Source organism: Phragmites australis, chromosome 7 (genome assembly GCF_958298935.1).
Source record: "Phragmites australis chromosome 7, lpPhrAust1.1, whole genome shotgun sequence".
Lineage (NCBI taxonomy): Eukaryota > Viridiplantae > Streptophyta > Magnoliopsida > Poales > Poaceae > Phragmites > Phragmites australis.
In genome coordinates, this window is record NC_084927.1 from 26,375,642 (window position 1) to 26,400,440 (window position 24,799).

The 24,799-nt window shown below is 47.9% G+C and overlaps 2 protein-coding genes across 2 annotated transcripts; both read left to right on the forward strand.

The window, feature by feature from the left end:
* Nucleotides 1-339: 339 nt before the first annotated feature.
* Nucleotides 340-7,281, forward strand: LOC133924419 (C2 and GRAM domain-containing protein At5g50170). Its single transcript, XM_062369938.1, has 9 exons — nucleotides 340-787; nucleotides 2,949-4,145; nucleotides 4,259-4,438; nucleotides 4,535-4,821; nucleotides 4,899-5,015; nucleotides 5,474-5,736; nucleotides 5,812-5,980; nucleotides 6,503-6,775; nucleotides 6,870-7,281. Exons 1-9 carry the CDS (start codon nucleotides 373-375, stop codon nucleotides 7,068-7,070), a joined length of 3,102 nt encoding a protein of 1,033 aa, XP_062225922.1. The 5' UTR covers nucleotides 340-372; the 3' UTR covers nucleotides 7,071-7,281.
* A 2,757-nt stretch (nucleotides 7,282-10,038) lies between these two features.
* LOC133924420 (plant intracellular Ras-group-related LRR protein 3-like) lies at nucleotides 10,039-24,093 on the forward strand. Its single transcript, XM_062369939.1, is given in 4 exon segments — nucleotides 10,039-10,695; nucleotides 10,698-10,783; nucleotides 19,710-19,876; nucleotides 19,954-24,093. Coding segments are annotated over 4 exon segments (1,278 nt in total). The 5' UTR covers nucleotides 10,039-10,091; the 3' UTR covers nucleotides 20,375-24,093.
* The last annotated feature ends 706 nt before the right edge of the window (nucleotides 24,094-24,799 follow it).

The following is a 24,799-nucleotide window of genomic DNA, read 5'->3' on the forward strand; positions in this document are numbered from 1 at the left end:
AGCTTTTTAAAAACTACATCTTTAAAACTTCATTTATTCTGATTTCTATTTTCTGATTTCTGACAACATAAAAGATAAAATTAGAAGCAAGAAATAAACAGAGTCTAGCTTGGGCGCAACGTGGCACGACCAGCAAAGGTCAGAGCTCAAAGCAGCGACGCGTAACAGTCAAGACGCGAACCCAAACCGCACCGCGCCCCATTCCGGGCACCGCGTGTCGCGCCTCCCCTCTCGCCACGCACCCGCTCGCTCTGCCCACGTCACTGCCCGAACCCAAACCCACCACCTAAAAAAAAATCCCATGCTCAAACACCGCCTGTGCTCACTTGAGCCAAACCACCTCCCAAAACGGCAGAGGCGGGTTCGATCGCCATGCGGCTCTACGTGTACGTGCTCGAGGCGCGCGGCCTCCCGGCGCCGCGGCCGCGCCACGGGCTGTTCTACGCGAAGGTGACGGTGGGGAGGAAGCAGCGGTTCCGGACGCAGGCGGTGGAGGCGGGGCCTGGGCCCGGCGGCGCGGCGGCGTGGAACGAGGAGTTCGTGTTCGCGGTGGGCGCGGGCGAGGAGCGCGAGGAGGAGGTGGAGGTCGCGGTGGCGCGGCGGCGGCGGGAAGGGAGAGGGAGGGAAGTGGTGGGCAGGGTGACGCTGCCCGTGCCGGCTGCCGCCGCCGCGGCGGCCCCGGGGGAGAGGCGGTCCGTGCCGCCGAGGTGGTTCACGCTGCAGCCGCCCGAGCACCGCCGGCGGAAGGGCGGCGGCGGCGGCGGCGAAGACGCGGCAGTGGATTGCGGTGCGTGCACAAGTTTGCTTTCGCGAGCGTGATACGCTTGAAATTTTTGCCGTGCTGCTCGATCGTGCTGGTCGGCCTGAGCGACCGGCTTTTGGGCGAAGCCACCGCGCGTATTGATACCGCTTTGCCGATTGCCGCACGCAATCTCGTAGAATTCTAGCGAATCAGCATGCCGCTATCAGGGAGTAAAAAGTCATTAGCTTCCGTAACCGTAAGTCATTAGCAAGTACGGAGTCGGTCGCATAGGTGTGCAATTTTTGTATGCCTTTTCATGTGTGGTAATTAATTTACTGAGATGAGATGCTTACGGATAGGGGTGGACACGAGCCGACTCGGCTGGCACGAGCTTGCATTTAGGAAAGCCGAGTCAGGCTCGGCTCGACTACTTGGACGAGCTTGAAAAGCGGCTCGGCTCTGGCTCGACTTGGCTCGTGAGCCAAATCTGCCATGGGAGCCGAGTCGGGGTTGCCTTCTTTGGCTCATGCTGCTACACGTCGCCTATTGCTGCCACAGTCGGTGTGGCGGCACCACCCCCACCTCTCCCACTCATCCTCCTCAGAGCTCTCCCACCCATTGAACTGCCCCAGCTCCGACCGCGCGAGCCCCATTGCCTTAACACCACCTTCTTCTTCACCAGGACTTCACTATGGTCCCACCACCTCCCCTCTAGATCGGCGTTAGGCAAGCCCCAGCTCGCACAACGATGAACACCAGGCGGCCCGCCTCTCCCTCCAAGGAATCGCCATATCGGCCGCCAAAAACCCAACTTTTTCCGCCAAGGGAGCACAGAGTCATTGGGATCCAACCTTCTCGACGAATTGGGCCGAATCACACCCAGCTTCGGGCGCCGATCACGTGATCCTGCCGCATCGGGAGCGTTTCAGAGCACCTACGAAAGCCCAATACAGGAAGACCACGCGCGACAGATGGGGACAGTGCTGCCGAGCAGAACCCAAGAAAGCCAATCCCCTTTAGCTCTCCAGCCACTTAGGTTCCATGGACTATGGCGGTGCGCCGGCACGGTCAGAGAGGTGGCGAGCGAGCGGCACGGCTGGAGAGCAAGTCCAGAAGGGCAATGCCGCAGCGGGTCGACGATTCGGGGGCGGCGTCCAAAAGGGGGGCTGCGACAGTCTGTGGGTAGGACTGGCGAGTGGCGGCGTGAACTGTGGGTGGTTGGTCGTGTGGAAGAAGGATTGAGAAGTGGAACCTAAACACACACCGCAAATATATATGTCGGTGTTGTGGGCTGCGGGCTGCGGAAGAGCTTCGAACGCTCATGCCACGCTACCTAGGCTGGGCCATGAGCAAGCCGCCAAGCCGAACCGAGCCTCTGAGCCGAACTGAGCCGAGCTGGCTCATAAGTCTCGAGCTATATTTCTAGCCCTACTTACAGAACACCAAAGGCCTTTTGTTGGTAGCAGTATAATGTATGTACTGGGTATATATATATGGGGTTTGTTTGGCAGAGCTCTAGGTATATATATATAGGGTATGTTTGGTTCAGATCTAAAAATTCTTGTAGCGGGGTATATCTAGGTTTAGAAATTTGTGGAACTAGAGCTGTGGTACACCAAGGATGGTTGAGTGAGCTATTTTGTTTCTATTTAATCTAAAATTAGATATTCAAATCACTTTATCTTAACCTACAAACTCAAAATCTAACCTATAAATTCAAGATCTGACGTAGAGCTAGGAGCTGTAGCTATGCCAAACATGATCATATTTGATAAGATAATAATCATGTGGCCAGTGACAGCTTCTGTAATAGACTAGTGCTTGTCAAAAACTACCCAGGATTGACCACTTTTAACTCGGTATAGAAATGCTGGTTCCAGGTAGTACCTATTAAGCTTTACTTTACAGGATTAGTTGTCTTCCTGAACCGACTAACATGCTGCATTAGGCAAGCCTGGATGGAGGCACATACAGCAGTTATGATCGATTTTGTAGGTCTTGTTCACTTCGACACAACTCTATGTGGTTTCAGACTTTCAGTAGACTCTATTCTATTGTGGTCCACCTTCTTTTCAGTTAAGGACGGCTTAGTCACGGTTGTACAGGGCATGCTTTAGAGCCATAGGTTATGATGATTACACTTTTCCGTTTCTGCTCACGAATGACCTACCATAATGATGATTTTATTCGTATTGCTGCCTGCCAGGGAAAATTCTTCTCACCTTTTCACTTTATGGAGAAAAAAATGACAATGCTGTTGTCCACCTGTCCCCTTCTTCGAACTCCAGAAGTGACACCGATGCTGAAATTGAGAAATCAACTTATGTGGAACATCCAGGTTCTAATGGTGCGGTAGTTGATTCTCCAGGGAGTCGGGATACAGACCGGACTTCTCTAGATAACTCTGACAGTTCAGTACAAGCAGATTCTAATTCAATTACTGAAGATGATGATCTAGTCGTGACTAGTCCTGCAACAGCAAATGGTGCAAGTGACGCTGAACCGATGGCTCCAGATGCTAGCTTTGAAGAAGCTATGGAAGTCGTGAAATCTAGAAGTAGACCAGACATGCCGGAAGATCTTGACGGCAGCATCATCTTTGAGCACACTTACCTTGTGGAGTCAAAAGATTTGAACCATCTTCTATTCGGACCTGATTCTCAGTTCTTCAAAGATCTGCGTGAGGTGCAAGGAACCATGGACTATGAGGAGCAACCGTGGACATGGAAGAGCAAGGATCCTACTAGGTTAACTAGGACATGTCAATACACCAAAGCTGCAACAAGATTTATGAAAGCCGTCAAGACTAGCGAGGAGCAGACATATCTTAAAGCAGATGACAAGAACTTTGTGGTTATGACTCGTGTTCGTACTCCTGAAGTTCCCTTTGGGAACTGTTTTGCAGTTGTTTTGCTCTACAAAATAATTCACAGCACTGGGTTATCATCAGGTGAAGAAAGCACGCACCTGACTATATCGTACAATGTAGAGTTCATTCAGAGCACCATGATGAGAAGTATGATTGAGGGAGGTGTTCGGGATGGACTCAAAGAAAATTTCGAAAGTTTTGGAGAAATTTTGTCTCGGCATATGAAATTAGCCGATTCTGTAGGGATGGATAAAGAGCAGTTGTTGGCACCATTGCAGGCAGAGCACCGGTCAGATATCAGGCTTGCTTATAAGTATTTTTGCAATTTTACTGCCATTTCCACGGTACTAATTGCACTATATGTTTTTGTGCACATCCTTCTGTCGAGACCAGGCCCACTCATGGGCCTTGAGTTTAATGGTGTAGATCTACCTGACACATTCGGAGAGCTGATCACATCAGTCGTAGTAGTTCTTCTGATAGAGCGTTTACTGAATATGGTTTCTCATTTTGTACAGGCAAGGGTACATCGAGGTATGCTCTTTTCTCCCATTGATCACCTCTTTTTTTCCCCCTCGCGTATTAAACATGCGATGGGATTCGCTGATGTCATGACTGTGCTACTTCTCTACATCCTTTTGCCGCAGGAAGTGATCATGGGGTTAAAGCAAATGGTGAAGGTTGGCTGTTAACTGTAGCTCTGCTCGAGGCTACATGCTTGCCACCCGTTTCTTGTGGATCGGTAGACCCTTATGTTGTGTTCAGCTGCAATGGCATAACAAGAACCAGCTCTGTTCAACTTCGGATCCAAAAACCTCAATGGAACGGTTAGTAGATTTCACATATCAGCACGTTGCACACCTATGGTTAAGGCTGTAGCCTTATCTGATTTATATTTGTGACAAACTGAAAGAATATTGCAGAGATAATGGAGTTTGATGCCATGGAAGAACCACCTGCCGTGTTGGATGTTGAGGTCTTCAATTTTGATGGTCCATTCGACTTGGCAATTTCACTTGGACATGCAGAAATTAATTTCCTTAAACACACATCAGTAGAACTAGCAGACATATGGGTACCCCTGGAGGGAAAACTTGCTCAGACATGTCAGAGCCGGTTACATTTGAGAGTATTTCTGGAAAACACAAAAGGACCGGATACATCAATGAGAGAATACCTGAGTAAAATGGGGAAGGAAGTTGGTAAAAAGGTAACTATCAATAACTTGGGCCCTTGATGCCTTCAAGTGTGATGACCCTTTTGACAATGTGTGCGTACGTGTTGCAGTTACATGTTCGGTCGCCACATAGAAACTCAACATTCCAGAAGCTTTTCGGTTTGCCACACGAAGAATTCCTTATAGCAGATTATGCATGCTCCTTGAAAAGGAAGTTGCCTTTGCAGGTTAGTTGTTTAGAATTACTAGCTGTAGAAGGTTATAGTTACTGCTAAAAACGAAGAATCACACATCATGTGATCTGCTCTTTTCCTTGTTGCTCCTCCATGGCCATTTTGGCATGTATCTGAATTTTGTATGGCATTTCTAGTGCCTTGCTCTCATTTCTAATATAATCATTCGCATCGTGTGTTTAAAAAAAATAAAACTGCTAAAATTCTTAAGGTAGGTTAAAAATTCAATTGGAACACTTCGCAGTTAGCTATATGAAATCGGCAAGAATAACATTTTACTGCAAGCACATTATGTTTAGTTAATGATGCAATATCATGTTATAACAACTGCCCTGTGCTCTTTGGACCACTACAATATGAGATCAATAGATCACACAAGTAGCTTATCTGTTTGAGTTTGCAAGTCATGTTTGTGTATGGATATTCTGATATTCACTTGTAACTGGCTGCAGGGGAGGCTGTCTGTGTCAGCCAGAATAGTTGGTTTCTACGCCAATTTGTTTGGACATAAAACAAAATTCTTCTTTCTGTGGGAAGATGTGGATGAAATTGAAGTGTTACAGCCATCTTTCACAACGGTAGGCACCCCGTCGCTGCTGTTTATTTTGAAGAGCGGCCGGGGACTCGATGCCAAGAGTGGTGCGAAGTCCCAAGATAAGGAAGGGAGGTTGAAATTTCAGTTCCATTCTTTTGCATCGTTTAGCAACGCTAGCAGGTGGGCATCTTTCAATAGTTCTGCCATGACTGTCAGGACGATCCCACTAATGAAGAAAACTATCTGTTTTTATAGGACAATAATTGGTCTATGGAAAACGAAATCGTCAGCCATTGAACATAGGGCCAAACTGGAAGAGGATCGAGAAGATGAGAGCTCCGTCGATACTGATGACGTTCAAGCTGTATTGAGCATTGGGGACGTGCTTCTCTCAAAGGAGTATACTTTGGAACACCCTATCGATGTGAGATCTCTATGCTTCATTGCTTCTTTTGCTGATAGAGTTCAGAATCGGACAAGCTATCTTTACCAAGTGGTTTGCTTCATTATTTTAGATAAATTGCAAGCATGCTACTAGTGCCGTTCCCACTTAACTTTTGGTAAGGGTCTAGTACTCTGGACACTAGAGAGTATGTGACACCGTTTAAAATTCACTGGTAAAAAATACACAATTCCTGAATTCCACCAATTATTCGTTCTAGTTCCAGCATAGAAAACTGAAATCGATTTTGGACAACGTACACTGAGAAAGATCAGATCCCAGCACTGCTGCTTCTAATTATTTATTACATGAGCCGGTTCATTGTTGCACCTTTGTATATTAGTCTGAGAAATGTTCTTCAGGCTAAAGGACAGCTATTGCTGCTTTCACTAACGTCACTGCGCCAGCTAAACAAGACAAGAATAGACTTGAAATCAGCTGTCGATCATTATGCTTCTGAAAGCCTGGGCCTTTGGTGATGATCTCTTTGTTCGGTTGTCGCAGGCTGATCTGCTCATGGGTTTGTTCGACGGGGGCCCCCTGGAGACGAGAACAATGAGCCGGGTCGGGTGCCTCGACTACTCCGCGACGCCGTGGGAGCACGCGAGGCCGGGCGTCGTTGAGAGGCACGTCAGCTACAAGTTCAACCGGTACATGTCCATCTTCGGCGGCGAGGTCGTCAGCACCCAGCTCAAGTTCCCGGCGGAGGACGGCGAGGGGTGGAGCATACACGACATCGTGACGCTCCACAACGTCCCCTTCGGCGACTACTTCCGGGTACGTCGTTTTTCGGGTGCTGCAATTTTCGTCACGCCCTCTGTTTGTTTTGGCAGTAAGACAGCTAGTGCTGAGGCTCGTGCCGTGTGCACAGGTGCATTTGAGGTATAACGTGCAGAGCGTGACGCCGGAGGCGCCGAGCAGCCGGTGCGAGATACTGGTCGGCATCGAGTGGCTCAAGAGCAGCAAGTTCCAGAAGAGGATCGCGAGGAACATCTGCGAGAAGCTGGCTCACAGGGCCAAGGAGGTGCTTGAAGTGGCCGGCAAGGAGATGGCCTCGGCCGTGTCAGGCTAGGGGTGTCCACTGGTCCGAGCTGGAGGAGCTGGCGTCTTTGGTTGTCGTTGCGTTTCACCGAGCTTTTCGTTTTACAGTTAAAAGGAAAAGCCCCACGATAATAGAAGAAAGAAGAGAAATACATGTAACGAGTGCAACCATTTCCTTCAGAAACTGTTACTAAACGTTAAACACAATGGAGGATATGGCGCCGAGGCGGATGTGTCCTCTACTCTTGTCTGTAACGACATGATATACCTGGCCACCTGGGTTTAGACACCTTACGCAACTTTTTGCCGACGCTGGTGACAGGACATCTATCCCCTCCTTAGAGGTGTCTATGGCGTCCTTGCTTTCCTCACCCTAAATGGGTTATCCTGTGAAACCTAAATCTTAGGTCAAATAGGGCGACGACGGTGACATCGTATCTTTCTTGGAAGAATTGTTTGAGTTCCTACCCGCACTGTTGGAGCTAAGAAAAAAGACACTAAACTAAAGTTTATGTCAAATAGGGCGACAACGGTGATGTTGGGTTCTTCTCGGAGGTGTTGTTTTGTAGTTACTGTATGGTTCTTATCCGTGCTGTTGGAGCTGGGAGAGAAGACGCTCAACTGAAGTTCAATGGTTCATCGATCAGATCGTTGGTCATGTTGGACATTCACCCATCACCATTCAAAGGTGGTAGTTGGCTGTGTAGAGCTTTAGGGTTGGTATCTAACCGGTTGCTAGAGGTTTTTGCTACCGTTGTGGATGCTTATAAACTATTTTAGGTGCATCATTGTTCGCCATCTATTTGTGGGGAGGACATCAGTTGTTTGGTGAGTCTTCAAGATCATTTCAATCAATGGTGTAAAGTAATAGGTGCTGTTTTTTTCATTCCTAGCAGGTAGTGGAAATAGTATCAAGCAAGTATTTATGTTATGTAGTGTAGGGTGTTTTTGAGCTGTAGGTATAGGTCAGAGACTCGGTGTTGCTGTGTGCACATCTAATTTTAATCTTTTCTCATTTCTTCTTTTTTATTATTTTGTAATAGTTTGGTGCATCAATATTTTTGCGAGGTGGAGAGTCATCATAAAATAAAGCTTGCTCTTTAAAAAAATGGAACGTGGGTTAAAATACGGAAGCTCGTGCCGCAGTGGTGTTCGGCCGCGCCGGACGGTGCCAGAAATCTCACTATGAGAGCGATTTGGCCGTCTTAACGGCTGAAATGAGGCTTTCACTATGGCGTTAAGGCCTTGCTGAATTTTTGGCAATACCAAATGAATGCTAAACTTCAACTAGGCTCGTTTGAGTACGTACAAAATCCCAAATTTTGCCAAACAAGCCCTGAATCCCAAATTTGGAGGCTTCTAGGCTGACTCGGAGAACAAGCCCCGAATCCTAAATTTGGAGGCTTCCAAAGTGACATGAAAAGCTCCTTTTAACCAAGCAGTAATATACTAAATCATAGAAAGACCCACAGATTTTGCGGTAAACAAGACTTTGAATTGGAAATAAATCATTTCGAACTTTGCTGGTATCTATGTGACGATTTTTTTAATAATAGTATTTTAATGAAAAATTACAAAATTAAAATTAAAAAATAGGTGACAGCCGACACTCGGAGTGCCGATCAGCTACTTTTCGGCAATCAGAATGCCGACATCCCATGTGTCTGTAGTGAAAAGGACATGTCGACACTCAGTGTGTCGACATGCATGTTAACACTCCATGTGCTAACAGATTCCTCTTTACAGGCCAATAGAGGTGTGAAAAGTCCCACTCTACATGTTAACATAGGTGCCGATATGTCCTATATGACCACTTGTCGGCACTCGGAGTGCCCACATGTCTCCGCGCAAGTCAATAGCCTCCGTGGCGCTGAGGTGGTCACTTATCAGCATTCAGAGTGCCTATAAGGGTCTAGTTGGCATTCCAAATGCCGACATGTGTCTAGTCGGCAACCAATTTTTGCAATTTTCTATTTTTAACTTTATTTTTGCAAATTTTATTAAAATACTATTATTAAAAAATATATGTGACTCTGTGCTTCTGAAGTGTGGGCCTAGGAAACTGTTCCGAGAATCTATGGATCTGCTCATCCAACTCTCCTCTCCTCGTCATCTTCTCTTTTCCAAAACACACTTCCTAATTAGTAGGCGCTTGAAAACGAGTTTGATCTCTCAGGCGATGGTGATTTCAGAGGGGTTAGTGGTGACAATTTCAGAGGTCATCGATGTGCTTCCTAGGCTTAGAGGGATGCCCGGGGAAGTAGGTTAGTCCGACGGCGGTGGACGTGGGGGCGGGGCGGCGGGAATGCTGCAGGCCACGGGTAGCGAATGATGGCCGGTGGCCAATGCTAGAGGCGGTTCAAGCTAGGATGTGGCTCGACGACACTGGTTTAGTGCGACAGGGGCGGTAGGCGCGAATCTGACGACCGGGATGCCGTTGGAGGTGAGAGAGCGCTGGGGAGCAGGAGAAAGAATGATAAAGATGAGAGCCATCCAATCACAATTTTGTCGAGGGAACACCTATTTCCAGTGGTACCAAGGATAGCAATAGCCTTTCCAAGACTCACAACCCCTAAGGTTTTTTGTTTTAATCTATTTTAAATTAATATTTTAAAAATAACATGTATGATACTAAATTTTTAGTAACTAGTCTTTTTTATCACGTCAAATTACATGACGTGACTCATAACTTGATCATACCAATACATTTAGGTGACTAAATGGCCATGCTGGCGTTCCATCCCAACACTTTGCCATATGGCTCCTTTTATCATGCTAAAGTACACGACGTGATCTTGGTCACGTCATATGTATTAGTGTAATCACGTGGTAAGTCACATTACATATTTTGATATGATAAAAGATGCTAATTTTCTGAAAATTTAGTGTATCATGTGTTATTTTAAAAATATTAGTTAAAAAGGACTAAAATAAAAAAATTCTACAGCCCCGCTGCATAAATACACTTTCCACTCCGCGGCTCCTGCCCCGACCTCCCCCCATCCATCACGTCTCCGAAGTCCGAACCCGGTCCCGAGTCCCCAATCCCGCCATGGATCCGGCGCCGCAGGCCCACCCCATCCTCTCCTACGTGCTCTCCCGCATCCCCACCCTCTCCAAGTCCAAACCCTCCTGCGGCGACTTCGACATCGTGCAGCCGCCCGTGCACACGCCGTCCCCACGGACGCCTTCCTCCGCGGTGGAGTTCGAGCTCGTCGAGCGCATGCTGGGGTTGCGCCACCCGTCCGTGCTCCGCGCCATGACCCGCGCCGTCGCCGGCGTCTCCGTCGCGCGCTCCGTGCTCCAGGTGCTCGGCCCGCGGCCCGATCACGAGCTCGTCGACTCCTCGCGCGCCATCGTCGCGGCGGCCGAGACGGGGGACTCGCGGATCCCCGAGGCCGATCTTGAGGCGTGCCGCGCGGTGGTGCGGCTAGAGGAGACGCACGACTCGTACGAGGCCCTGCTGCAGGAGGCCGAGGGAAGGCTCGAGAGGGTGTACCGGTCCGCGATGCAGGGAACGGACCTGGATGATGAGTGGGCGGATGACGAGGAGGATGGGCCAGTGGGCGCTGGGGACGGGGATGCGGCTGTGCAGGAGGAGGTGGTGGCGGTGCTCAAGCAGGCCGAGGAGGCGAAGCCGATCGAGAGCGTGCGCTTGTCGATCGGCAGCTGCGGCTACTGCCTTAGGCGTTCGGGAGGATCCAGGGGCTCCGCGTGCTCGACGTCTCGCGCAACCAGCTTGAGGTAACAAACGAGTCATCTTCATTTTGTTTAGACCTGCTTGTTTAGAGTGCATATACTGTAGCAGGAATAGAATTGGTGGGATGTTGTGTGTATTGCATTGAGACTCGAGGGTGAAATATATAAAATACATATGATTTGGATATCAAGCAAGAGATAAGATAGAACCTAATACTATTTTACTATAATAGTTAGATCCTTGCGAGCCATAAAAAACTAGTTTTGGGGTGTTTAATATGGATGAGCATCGTTAGGGCCTGCAGATGCTTGAACTGAATTATGTGATGGCCGATGGGAATTGTTTGCGCACTGGTTTCTCCAATTCTCCATAAGGAACTAAGGATAGTGATATTCTGTATTGTGATATGCCTGATCCCGACTGTTTTAGGGCCAGATATGAAGGATGAACTATGAAGAATGAGTATGTGCACTGCTGCTACGCAGATTTGCTATTATTTCATGATCTGTGTACAGGTGGATGGTATTCTGTGTAGATGTGGAACGGACTGCTAGTTAGGTGTTGTTGATTGCAAAAATCAAGAGCAAATGAATTGATTTCTATTAACTGTCCCTATATGATTAATAAATAGGATATTCATGCGTTGGTACTTAAGGTTAGAATTAGTTTTTTTAATGAGAATGAGGTTTTTTTTGGGTGACAATATATAGGCTATTCATGTGTTAGTGTTACGTGGACTCGCGTATTAGAAAAAACTTCAACGTGTTGACGCGTATCCGCACGTCGACTCACACTCGACATGGTGCGATGCGGATCCGACACCTTCGGGCGCGTCAAAGGAGAGGAGGAGGCCGCGGCGGGGGAGCAGAGGAGGTGGCGGTAGTGGGGGAGCGGCGGAGGCGCTGCTGCGGGGAGGAGAGGAGGCGGAGCGGTGGGGGAGCAGGCAAAGGCACGGCAGCGAGGGAGGAGGGAGGAGGCGTGGCGTTGGAGGAGCAGGAGGAGGAGGCGTGAAGGACTCAGGAGGTGGACATGGACATACAGTTTGGCTGAGTACCGTAATAGGATGCTTCAAATACTAGTGGGCTGGTGGGCTGCAGCCCTGCAGGGAATGGATGTTGGGTTGGGCTAACCCAATTCGTTCCCCTTTTCTCTTTTTTCTTTCTTTTTACACATCTTTATACCCACAAAGCTACAACTAAATATTTGATGTGTATTAATCACAAATTAATGTGTTATTTCAGAAATACTGATATTATTTACCAATAAAAATATAAATAATGTATTTTTAATATAATATTAATATAAATTAGACGAATCTCCGAATCCTATTTTCTAGAGTTTGCTGAATCGGACACCCGCACCTAAGTTGGACTCAACACCCGCACCCGTGTCTCGATAACACTGGTGTTAGCACTCAAGGTTTGAAGTATGTAATTTTTGGGTGACAACAGTTAAATATGCATGGTTTCGCAAATTAGAATATAGACTGGATAAATTTTCCTTGATATCTTGACCGGGTTAGAATTTGGGAATCATAATTAATAACTTCCGTTCTGAATATTTGTTTACTTCCCAATCTTGCTTGTCTATATATATATATATATATATATATATATACATATATATATATATATATACATATATATATATATACATATACATATATATATATATGAAGCATATTTGGTACTCCTGGGAGTATGTACTCTCACATACGTATCTCATAATATATGAAGTATCTCATGTGATAAATGGTATGTACATAGAGCATGTGAGAATATAAGATCATCTAAGTGGTATGTATACTTTTTTAGGTGGTTTGTACATATTTTTTTGAGTATATTATATTTTATGTACAAATATGAAGGTATTATCAAAATCTATTTTTTTTGTTAGCTATAAAATGCTCATTATGTTTCTAAAGTCTTAATCAGTAGACTCTCTGAATGGTTTGTGAGGATGTAATTCCTCGGCAAAGAACTGTATAATTTTTTTTTTTTTTGAAACACTGAGCAGGAGCACTGCTCTTTCATTTAAGCAGGAAGAGTATTCGATGAATTACATTGGTTTTGTTTACATAAGAGAACAGGAAAAACGCCTCAGAAAGAAAAATACCATAGCGGCAGCTATGTAAGCACCGGCTGGCCATAGGCCAACATCCGCATACTCATCTCCTCCTTGATGAAGCTGAACACCTGTATTGGCAGCGCCGTTTTTTGTTCAAAAATTCTTCGGTTTCGCTCCTTCCAGATATTCCAAGCTGTGTAAATGATGATCCCCGCTGCCGATCGCCTTCGATTCCTTGAGTGCTTTTCCATGTTGGCATTCCACCATTGGCTAATAGTTTGGTTTGTTTCCGGTGCGATAATCAAATCTTGCGTCCAAACACGAACGAGCTCCCAAACCTCTTTCGCATAGCTACAGAAGAGGCAAAAATGTTCAGTTGTTTCTTGTTCCTGATCACATAATTGGCACACAGGGTTACAAGGCCAATTCCGGCGTTGGAGCTTGTCTGCCGTCAATAGCTTTCCTGTATCATCAACCAAGCGAAGAACCTGTGTTTGTCTGGTTGATCCACAAGGTGTACTTGCTCGGTCGCTTGCCATAAATTGATGAATTCAGCCATTTCTTCTGCTGTTGTCATTCGCATCAGTCCCCTGGTCCATCTGTGGTCTTTTAGGTCTTGTTGCACTGTCATGTTCTTTCTCCATGCTAGCTTGTAACATCTTGGTGCTATGTCCATTGGTGCTCGGCCGTCAGCCCAAGCTGATTGCCAGAATTTTGCATTTCGGCCGTTTCCCAGTTGAACTTGCGTGCTCAACCTGAATAATTGTCTGTCTGTATTATCGCAAGGCGCATCAGTGCCCACCCATGGCCTCTCAAAGTCAGTCCATTCGAACCATAGCCATCGCAGGTGCAGGGCTCTACTGAAGAAATCCAGATCCTTGATCCCGAGGCCTCCTTTATTCTTCGGTCTACAGACTCTCTTCCAGTTTACCAAACAATGGCCACCATTTGCCTCCTCTGTTCCTTTCCATAAGAAGTTTCATCTGATGCGGTCAATTTTCTTTATTGCCCACTTCTTAATAGCAAACACCGTCAGGTGGTATACCGGGATAGAAGACAGCACGCTGTTAACAAGTGTAAGACGTCCTGCTTTGTTTAGCATACGTCCCTTCCAACCTGGCAACTTTGCTGAAATCTTATGAATCAAAGGCTGAACCTCTCTTCTGGTTAGTTTCTTTATGTTGAGCGGCAACCCCAGGTATTGGCATGGGAACTGCATGATCGAGCAGGGGAAAAACTGCATTATATCTTTGATGTCCAGACCCTCACATCTGATTGGGTATACGGCGCATTTGTTTAAATTTGTGATGAGTCTAGAAGCAACTCCAAAAGACTCCAAAAGCTCACGGACTGCTTTTACTTCTTCCTTTGTCGGATTGACAAAAATTGCAGCGTCGTCTGCATACATGCTTACCCTCAACTTGGCTGCTCTGTGCTGAATTGGCTGAAGGATATCGGCATCAGTGGCCAGTTGGAGCAAACGCTGCAAGGGGTCAATTGCCAGAATGAATAACATTGGCGACAAGGGGTCACCTTGGCGTAAGCCGGTGCCATGCTTGAAACTTTTACCCCTGGAACCATTTAACAGCACTGAAGAGGAAGCCGAGGAAAGAAGTGCTGAAATCCACTCTCTCCATTTGACCCCAAAGCCCATCTGTTGAAGAACTTCCAGGAGGTAATCCCATCTCAGAGTGTCAAAAGCCTTGGCAAAGTCGAGCTTGAGGAAAAGGGTAGGTTTCTTGGCTCTGTGCAGTTCTCTAATCAGATTTTGTGTGAACAAGAAATTGTCATGAATGCTTCTTTTTTTAATGAAGGCACTTTGGCTTCTTGAGACTAGCTGATCCAAGGTTCCTGCCAACCTTGTTGCAAGCACTTTAGATATAAGTTTTGCTACACTATGAGTCAAACTTATAGGCCTGTAGTCATTTATAAACTGGGCATCATACTTCTTAGGGATGAGCACAACATGCCCTGTGTTAAGGAGATTTAAGTGATGCCGGTGTTGATTGAAGAACATATCTGCCATTTTCATAACATCCTCCTTTACTATAGACCAACAAGACTTGAAAAACACTCCAATAAATCCATCTGGTCCTGGGGCCTTCTCGGATGGTAGATTTTTAATGGCTGTGTGAAGTTCTTCTTCAGTGAAAGGTTCTTCCAAATGTTGTAAGTTGTGCCTTGGCAGCTCAAATTTCTCCCAATCCAGAGTCATATCTCGGTGTAGAGGTTTTCCAAGAAAATTGCTGAAATGGTCATAGATGGCTTTCTCCTTTGCTGCATGAGTGTGCACCTGCCCAATAGGGGTGTGTAAGCTCTGTATAAAGTTTTTCCTTTTGTGGCCATTAACCCTTAGAAAGAAGAGCTTTGAGTTGGCATCGCAAGCCTTTATCCAAGTCAATCTAGACTGTTGTCTTGCTCTTAATTTTTCAATGGCAGTCATGCCAATGTATCTTTGCTTGAGACCTCTCTTTAGACTGATCTCCTCTTCACTTAACTCCCTGTACTCTTGGACCACATCCAGTATCCAAATAAGCTGCTTGGCTGCCCTTAGCAGCAGCCTGTTTCTTCCAATTACTTTCTTTGCCCATAACCGGAGACGATTAGCTGTGCGTTGGAGTTTAATATGTAGGCTTAGAAAGCAGTTTCTCACCCCACTTGGTTTATTCCAAACCTCTTGTACAATATCAAAGAACCCTGATAACCTAGGCCAAAAGGCCTCAAATCTGAAACCGTGATATTTCTTTCGATTTATATCGCCAATCAAGAGCATGGAGCAATGGTCTGAGGTAAGGGACGATTGTGCTTGCAACAAGCAATTTGGAAGCATGAGATCCCATTCCCCGGTGCAGAAAGCGCGATCAATTCTTGTGTGAGTCCTATCATTTGTCCAGGTGTACTTTCGGCCTTTGAGGTAAATCTCTTTCAAATCCAAATCTTCAGATGTAGCTCGGAAGGCCCCCATAATCCGTCTGTTCAAAATATCTGTGCTCTTGTCTTGTGGATTGAGAATCATATTGAAGTCTCCAATTATCAGCCATCTCTCTGACACTATATGCCTCAGTTGTCTTAATTCTCTGAGAAATGACAATTTGTCTTCATCTTCCTGTGGTCCATAAACAACTGTGATCCACCAATCTATAGGGGAAGTAGTGGCCTCTAGATGAGTTGACACCGTGTGTCCTGCAGTAACAGTTTGCTTGATTTTGTAGTAGTCTTCATGGACCGCTACCAATACCCCTCCTCTTGTTCCCTCGGCCGGCAAGGACGCAAAATTATTCTTGAATTTTGTCCCCGCTGTCTCCTCAATAATTTTCTCATTTATATCAGCAATCTTGGTTTCCTGGAGGCATACTATGGTGCTCCCAACTTCATTAACCGTGTTCTTGACCACCTTGCGCCGAGCTGGATTGTTCAGGCTCCGAGCATTCCAATTGAGGATGATACAATGTTGTTCACTCATTTGGGAGACAAAGATGCACACCACCATGGGCAGAAAACACCACCATAGACATAAACCCCCTCCATACAGGACAACAAAAACTCGCCCCTCTGACCACCTGCCCTAAACACGTAATCTCACATCTTGCCCAATTCATGAACTTCTTACTACCCTTACAAAGACACAAACTGGAAACACAGCTACTACAAACAGCTAGCATACTGAACACGCCCATCTGCCGGAAAGGCCACATTACAAGGTAGCTTGACATTAGAAACACTAGACTCAAGATGACAGGCTGATAAAGATCAGGCGTCGGCTTCAACAGCTAGGGTGTTGAAAGACCCCCCATCTGTTCCATCAATGTTAAACATGGTCCGGAAATTGGAGATGACTTCGGTTGCCAGTGGCTTTGTGAACTGACAATGAAATCACCCCTTTGCCTCCTCATCTGGCTCATCTTCCTTCTCCCAGATTCCACACTTCTTCATTAGCAGAATGGTGGCCTGCTGCTCTATTGACAATCCTGTCTTTGGCATGTTGGCCAGCCGTTGGCTTCGCCTCCTTGTGTCTTCCCCTTCAGTCGTCAGTTCTTGTCTTGATTTTTTCTTGCAGGTTCTTTTCATCACAGGTGTTCGCAGCAAAGGTGGATCAACCTTCCGAGTGAGGGAAACAGCGTACGGCAAAGAAATGTATCCTTCCCCATTGTTTAAAGGACGAACAATGGCTTGGTCGGTCAGCTCCTCCTCAAAGTCTGCTGACAGTAGCGAGTCTTCATTTGCCATCCTTCCTTCACCTTCAGCCTCAAAGGTAGCCTGTGATCCTTTGTCTGAAATTTGCAAAACGATATTGGGACAGTCAACTGGCTCTTCGTTCACGGACGACCCGTTTATGCCTGCGAGAATCAAATTTTTCTCAAGGACCGCTGTGGCACAAGTAGTTTCCAAGACCGAAGCCATCAAGCCAAAGCTGTTGCCCCCTGTCTCCATCGATGCAGCCTTTGAAACAGCTGCCTCTTCCACCATTGGGTCCACTTCTCTGACCTGGCTTTGAATAAAAGCGCAGCTTTCATCTGGAAGGAAAAAGTCCCCCTGTGGCACCTCAAAAGTTTTCTCTGAATTGCCCGAGGATAGCACATCTTTATTGGTTGGCATGTGTGCCAGGATCTCGGTATCGATGCCCACGGATTGCTGAGTCACGCATCTTGCATCACCGATCGTCTTGGCCGATGGGCAGGGGCCACACCGCTGGCGGCCGGAGTATCCTCCATGCTGTCCATGTCCCCTCCAATCTTGCGAGCGGCCGTGCTGACTTGGCATGCCTGCCTGGAGAAGCCTGAACGCCGAAGGTGCGCTACCGTCGGTATCTCTGTTGTCCGCCTAGCCGCCGCCAGGTGGGGAGCCGTCACGCCTTCGGCCACCCAAGCGTTCGTGCATTGACCTCCGCCTTGGTGCCGGCGGCAAGCAGCCGTCAGCATAGCCCAAATACCAGGTGTGGTGGTATCGTTTGGGCCACTCAACTCCGGTGTCGCTCGTGTCCCATTCCATGTCGGGGCTGTCCACCATGCTTCGTTCCTCCGGACAGTCCAGAGTTGGCGAAAAGTTGAGCACTTCGTCGATATGCAGCAGCACTTCATATTTAAGCATCTCCGCCGATCCTGATCTCCTAGCGGGTGAACTTGAGATGCCTATCTCAGAGTAGTTGTACGAGGGGAGGGGGGATTGATGCAACAGCTCTTCCACTTTGAGCGCACCAGACTTGGCAATTGCATCAGGATGTGAAGTCCACACCCAAATACAAAAGCACGCAGTCTCCTTGTCTGTGAGCCTTGGGTTGTCGTCAACGCCGGCGAGGAGCACAGAGTGATTAAACAAAGATTTGACCGTCTCCAGCTACCAGGCGTGTCGTGGGACGCCTTCAAGGCACACCCGCATCTTGTAGAGAAGCTCAGAGACCTCCGCATTGCTCTGTTGTGACCAGGGGATGATGGACATGCTGACCCGGCCAACGATGAGCGGGCCCGGGGAAGCGAGAGCCTTGCGGCGCAACGCAGTATCATTGAAGCGAAGCCGAAAAGAGGAGCGCGAGAACATCGTGACCTCGCACTCGCTCGCAGGGGTGCCATACTTGTGAAGAGCCCCCTCCGCCACCTCCTTGCAAGAGAGTGGCGTCTGCAAGTCCGGAGCAACAGCAATGACTGCAAGAAGGCTTAGCTCCCTCTCCCTGGCTAACATGGCAGAAGTAAGAGAGGAGCAAGCCTCCACACGATCTGGGCGCTTGTGAGGGGCGCCCGGGAGCAAATCCACAAAGTCCATGGCAGAAAAATGGTTGCGCGAAGAAGTATGGCTAGCAGAAGGCTACGAGGTTTTCACAGTGGAAGGTTTGCTGGGAGGTTGTAAGGTAGGAAAAACGGGTGCGGATGGAGTTTTGCTCGGAAAACTCTTGCTTAAGAAGGTGGAGCGCGAAGAGAAAGGATTGCAAAGGCCGCATTGGGATGGTGGTTGAGCAGATGGTGGTTGAAATGAATTGCAGCACCTAGCCTTGTGACATGGTCTGTAGCACAGGAGGCAACGAGGGGGGTCACGGCATTGAGCGATGCGGTGGTCCGAGGCCAAGCACTTGAAACAACGACCTGCAGCTTTTTTTCGGAAGAGCTCCAGGAAAGCAGCCGGCGAAAAGGAAGGCCCCAGGCGCTCCATCACCGGACGGACCCGGGCGCCCACCCTGTCATGGACGGAAAGAATGCGCCTGCCCAGGCGCGCCTTAATGGATGGCCGATCTTTGCGCCACCAGTACCGGCCTTTTACTTCCTTCCATTCACTGAGGCCGCGGTGAGGGGACTTGACGAGGACAGACTGCTGCTTCCCAGCACCTTTGATGGATGCCTCAAAGTCGCAGCTGCTCCCCTGGTGGGTGAGAGCATCCTTGTAGGAGGCATGATGAAGTGGCCGGACGAGGACCGACTGCAACCTTGGTTTGGGAGCACGCAGCAGCGCACGTTTCCCTTTCTCCACCACAGACATCCTTGTGCCATCCTTGTCTTCCGCATTCAAACTCGCCGAACCAGGGCTAGCAGATGCAACCGGGCTAGGGGAGTAGAGTAGATCAAGGGCCTCACTGACATGGGGGAGGTGGGTGGACGAGCAGTGAAGAGAGGTGGGGGAAGCTGGATCTGGAGGGTGGTTGGCAGGTAGGAGGGTGAGAGCTTAGTGATGGCCGGAGATGGCCGCCGCCGGGGGCGAGGGTAGAGGTGGTGGTGGTGTCTCACGCCTCATTTTCTCCCCTCCAAAAGAAAATTTCCCAATGGTGTACTGTCTTTCTCACTCTCGATGTCCGCTTGGCCTCCTTGCCCTGAAACTCATTCGAGTGAGACGTTTTACGTTTCCGCCGCACTATATAAATTTCATTATTTGTGGTTTTGCCCCTGCTTGATTGATTGATAAATTTCAATGTGCTTATAGGTTATTCCAGATGCTATAGGAGGACTTGATCATCTTGAGGAGCTTCGCCTTTTTGCCAATGCTTTGGTTTCTCTTCCTGATTCCATTGGACTGCTATCCAATCTGAAGATTCTGAATGTTTCGAGTAACAGGCTGAGGGAACTTCCAGATAGCATCTCAAAGTGCAGGTAGGTAGTACTACCTCGATGTTTTTTCTGGGTTCGGTAGGTAACATTATTCAGGTGACTGATTACTTAAACTCCAGGTCACTGGTTGAGCTCGATGCAAGCTACAACGGGCTCACTTATCTTCCAACAAATATTGGCTACGAGCTGGTAAATCTGCAGAAACTCTGGATCCACTTGAACAAATTGCGGTCTCTTCCATCATCTATCCGTGAGATGACATCACTCTACCTCCTGGATGCCCATTTCAATGAACTCTGCGGTCTGCCGTATGCCTTTGGGAAACTTAGCAGTCTTGAAATTCTCAACCTTAGCAGCAACTTTAGTGACTTGAAGGAGCTCCCTGCGTCATTTGGTGACCTTCTGAATCTGCGTGAGCTTGACCTGAGCAACAACCAGATCCATGCTCTTCCTGACACTTTTGGTCGGCTGGATAAACTGGAGAAGCTTAACCTGGAGCAGAATCCCCTGGCCACGCCACCAATGGACGTTTTTTTCTAGAACGTGCAATGCACGTATTTCATTAAGGAGAAACAGTAAAGGTTCGATACAAGACTTAAGAACCGAAGCTCCCAAGGGCTACCCTACGTCACGGTGGAGACCCGGGCACGAAACAAGAAAGGTTTAAAAAAACCAAACCAAGAAAGGGACGACCTAAGGACCGACCAAAGGAGGAAGAGACTGAGCATTAAACATAACTAAAAGACGCGACAAGCCCTTAGAACCCGCAAGATTCCATAGAGTAGTCTCCTCCCGGATACTACGCACTAATTCGGGGGGGGGGGGAGGTACTCCGGCCAAAGACGCGAGCGTTTCGCTCCCTTCATATCCGCCACGCTATGAGGATGAAAAGGGAGTCAAACTAGACCGGAGATCCTTCGTGACCACCTTGCGGCTATCGAGCCACCAGTCCACCACGGAAGAGTGGGGAGGGGGGTTAGGCGATGCATGCAACCCAAACGGAGGACATAGAGAATCGAGTACTATACACTTGATAGAGAATCGAGTACTATACAACAACAGTTTCTTGTTGTATGATGTTATTTTGTCGTGTATGTTTGCAATCCTCCGTATACGACACATATAAAAAAGGGGAAGCTCAGCCGGCCTTTAGGACGGCCCGGTCGTTCCCTCCTCCCTTTTGCCGTGTGGCCCAGCCAGTCGGCCCGGCCCGCTTGCCCCCTTATCCCCTCCCCCACCATAGCCCTAGGGAGGGGACTGGGCTACTGTGCCCTTTTCTTCTCCCCGTCGCCTCCCTCACCTCTCTCGGCTCCCCGCGCAGCCTCTTCCCTCGCGCGCGCCACCCGCCTGGCTCCCTTACCCGCGTCGCCGTGCGCGTGCCCAGCCAAGCCGGCTCTCTCGTCTCCCTCGCGCTCCCCAGCCGCGCGCGCTTCTCTCTCCTCACCCTTGCCCCTCTCTGCTCCTCAAGCCCGGGCCGTCCGAGCTCGCTGCCCCGGCCGCGCTCGTGTCGTGCCCGAGCCACGCCACCTTGAGCCGCTCACCCCTCCTCGTCTCATCCTCATGCTTATCCTCTCCCCCATCCTTATCTCTTCCCCTTCCAAATCCCAACTCTCGATTCGTGCTCTCCGTGTGGGAACTCCCCTCGTCACCGGCTATAAAAGGCATAGGGTGTTCGCAGAGAGGGAGGAGGCCGGATCGGCGAGATAGAGAAAGAGAGAGAGAGAGAGAGAGAGAGAGAGAGAAGAGAGATAGAGAGAGGAGAGATTTTCCCCTTCAATCCACTACTTGTTGTCAGCTTTTGCCGTTGCCGGAGCGCCATAGCCATCTTTGCTAATGCCGGTGGGTCTCGGCGATGATCTACTCCCCCTCCCCTTCCATCTGTGCTCCAGGTGTGCCAGGCGGCGCCTTGGCATCGCGTCCGTGCCCGTAGATGTTTGGCCGGCCGACGCCTCGACATCACGTTCGTGCCCGTAGGTGTTTTAGCCAGTCAATGACTCATCGCTACATCCGTGCGTGTGGTGCTATTGTGGTGGCCGTGTGTTTGTCCGGCTGTTTTGCGGAGCCATGGTGATTTTGGGTCGGCAGTGCTTGTTGTGATGGCCCTATGGTGTTGTGCTGTTCTTGTTGATGGTCGATGGGTGTTTTAGTGATTTGGGTGGCCGGTTGATGTTCTGGTGATGATGGAGGCCGGCTTGTTCTGGTGGTAGTGTTGATTCGGCTGGTGTTTTTGGTGTGGTGGCCGGCTATATTCGATTTTCGGTGATGATGGAGCTGTGTTGTGGTGGCTGACTGGAGTTGTGGTGATGCTTTGTGGTGGCCGGCAGGGATCCAGAGGGCCACCGGCGAGCCGGCCGGGAGCCTGGGGGTCGCTGGGCATTTTGTGCTGGAAGCCTTGATGGTCTGGTGTCGTGGTGTTTGTGATGAAGCCCGACCTTGTAGTTCTTTTCTCTGTGTTCCTGGTCGATGATATATTGGAGGCCCTCCGCTATTTTACTCGGAAACTGAGTTCGATGATATATTGGAGGCCCTCCGCTATTTTACTCGGAAACTGAGTCCAGCCGTTGGTTGGCGCCACGCTCATCGTGGTGCCGTTGACTGGCTGGCCGATGATATTACTGTGCCTTTGTTGCCGGTACTGTGCATACATGTCTACCAGCTTGTTGTTGTTGTCCTCCTGACACTGAATAGGAGGTCTGCCTATTCTGAAGAGCTATACTTCCTAAGAGTATTATCTGTTCTGTGTTGTGGCTTGGTGTGACCTTGCTGCCTACCCTCCCTCCTGTTGTCTGTCACTGGTCAAGTGTTGAAAATAGCAGATGACATTGTTTCCTCTCCCTTTGATGGCTAAATAGGGATGTATTAGTCTCTTCAGGGATCTGTTATTTTGGTGGCTTGATGGTCACCATGGGTATACAGGAGGTGTCATTGATTACTTGTGTTGGCTAAATGCTAGCCGATGATGTCTAGTGTTGGTCTAGTCCATCTATTTAGTTGATGAATGGATTACACGGGTTGCAGCTTGTCTTTTGCCCCTGATTAGATCTATAGTTGATATTTTTTTCTGTCTTTTAGGAATTGAAGGTTCGCCATATGTGTTGTTGGTAGTAAAGATATATTAGGCTTCTTCGAGGGTCTATGTGCTGTTGTTGGCCTTTGAGTACATATGTGTTTATCTTGTTCACCTCATGACTGTCGTGATGCTGGTAGAATGATACCTAGTGCTAGTAGGCTTGCCTTTGTGACTAGGCCGGTGACCGTTTTGCTGGTTGGTTGCTGTCTCGGATGGTTAGAGTGGGGCTGATCCGAGCACTGTTGCCCTGTTACTGTCTATTTGGCACTTGTTGTTATTGCAAAACTGAGAATAGGGGTTGTGTTACTTACTCTTTGTTTTGGCTGATGATCTGTTGGTGGCTGGGAAGGCCATCTGTGGCTTCATGACCTTCTCCCATTGTTATCCTCTTCATGATACCTTTATGATAGCTGATTTCAAAGGTCCCTTGTGTTAGCTGATGGGAGTGGGCTAAGTTACTTCTATGGTTCTTTACCATTCGCTGGACAACCTGTGATGTTCTGCTGCTATCGTTAGTTTAGCTGAGTTGTTGCCGATTACGTGCTTTGTCTGGTGGTGACTACCTCATGTTGAGTTGTGACGACAGTGTGGCTTGACCATGGTCTTGCCCTTGTTATCACCCTGTTTTGCTTTGTGGCATTTTGCCTTGCAGCTTACTGTTGGATCCTTTCTACTGTTCATCTGCGATCACCCTTTTTGCATGTGTTGCGGAGTTGCCATGGGATGTTATTGAGTTTAGATGTCGTAGATAGGAGTCTAGAAGCATTGGTCAGTTCGTCGGGATCTCGTTAGGTTGTAGCTGGCAAACTGCTAGGCATCTAGACTCTCTCACTCTATTCTCGTGTAGTACCTGAGGCTATGGCCGATGATGAGGGTCTACAGTTTCTGAGGCCTGTGTGGCCGATGATAGTCCGGGATATATAGACAGTCCATAAAGCTCATGCTAGACTGTTTGTCCCGTTTCTTCTACCGTTTTATTTTCTGACGCTTACTTTGCTTGGTCTGTGATGTATGTGACTACAGCCTTGCAGACTCGGAGACGACCTGACGACGACCAGTCAAACGCAGTTTAATCGGAGGTAGTCCGGCCGTAAGCCGAACGTGATTAACCGGTGGCCTCACGAGGCCCCGGGAACCAGGACACAGTCGCTTGAAGAATAGTCAATAGCGTGTGCGTATGTACATGTGTGGAGTGAATTGTAAATATAAAACTATATTTTATGATTTCGATAATGAATGAATAAAGTTACGTGTTTCACTTACATTTTGTCTCCTGTTCTTTTTTTATACTTTGAGTATATTGGCACGCCCGTGATATACACATTTAGCAATACAGATACAATATACGGCAATTCGAAATATAAAGCACGTGTTTCGGATCCGCGAAACACTTGCAAGTGTGCGCACATGTGTGTGATTGTACTAATCTCTCCCAGCCTAGTGATAAGTATAACCTCGTTAAGAAGCATGTTTAGTTATCCGTATTTATTGTTACAGTATAGTTTGCTGGATGCAGATTATGTATTTACTTATGCAGATGTATCACTTGTCAGTGTCATAAAATCATCTACATACGAGTAACTGATTACAATATCAACTCTTGTATTCGCCTATATGATCTCAAATTCAATCAATTAAATAAAAACTCAGCTCAGACTGACAAATACAATCAACCAAATATTCTTTTTTCAATAAATATGACTATGATCAACTTGCATACTCTCGATCTACTTATACCATACATCTCTTTAAAAAAACATCGTCCGCAGAAACAAACACACTTCGACAGAAAAAACGAGCTTATCAGCAGCCGCAAACTTTTCAAACCGCCTGGCCGTTTGGCTTCTTGCACCTTGCACAAACAAAAAAGAAAAGAAAAAAGGCTTCTTGCTATG

Bases quoted from the DNA above. Each gene is read 5' to 3' on its own strand.
- LOC133924419 (XM_062369938.1), top strand. From the start codon at position 373: ATGCGGCTCTACGTGTACGTGCTCGAGGCGCGCGGCCTCCCGGCGCCG. The intron at 4,146-4,258 runs GTATGCTCTTTT...CTTTTGCCGCAG, and splicing joins ACAGGCAAGGGTACATCGAG to GAAGTGATCATGGGGTTAAA. The intron at 6,776-6,869 runs GTACGTCGTTTT...CCGTGTGCACAG, and splicing joins CCTTCGGCGACTACTTCCGG to GTGCATTTGAGGTATAACGT.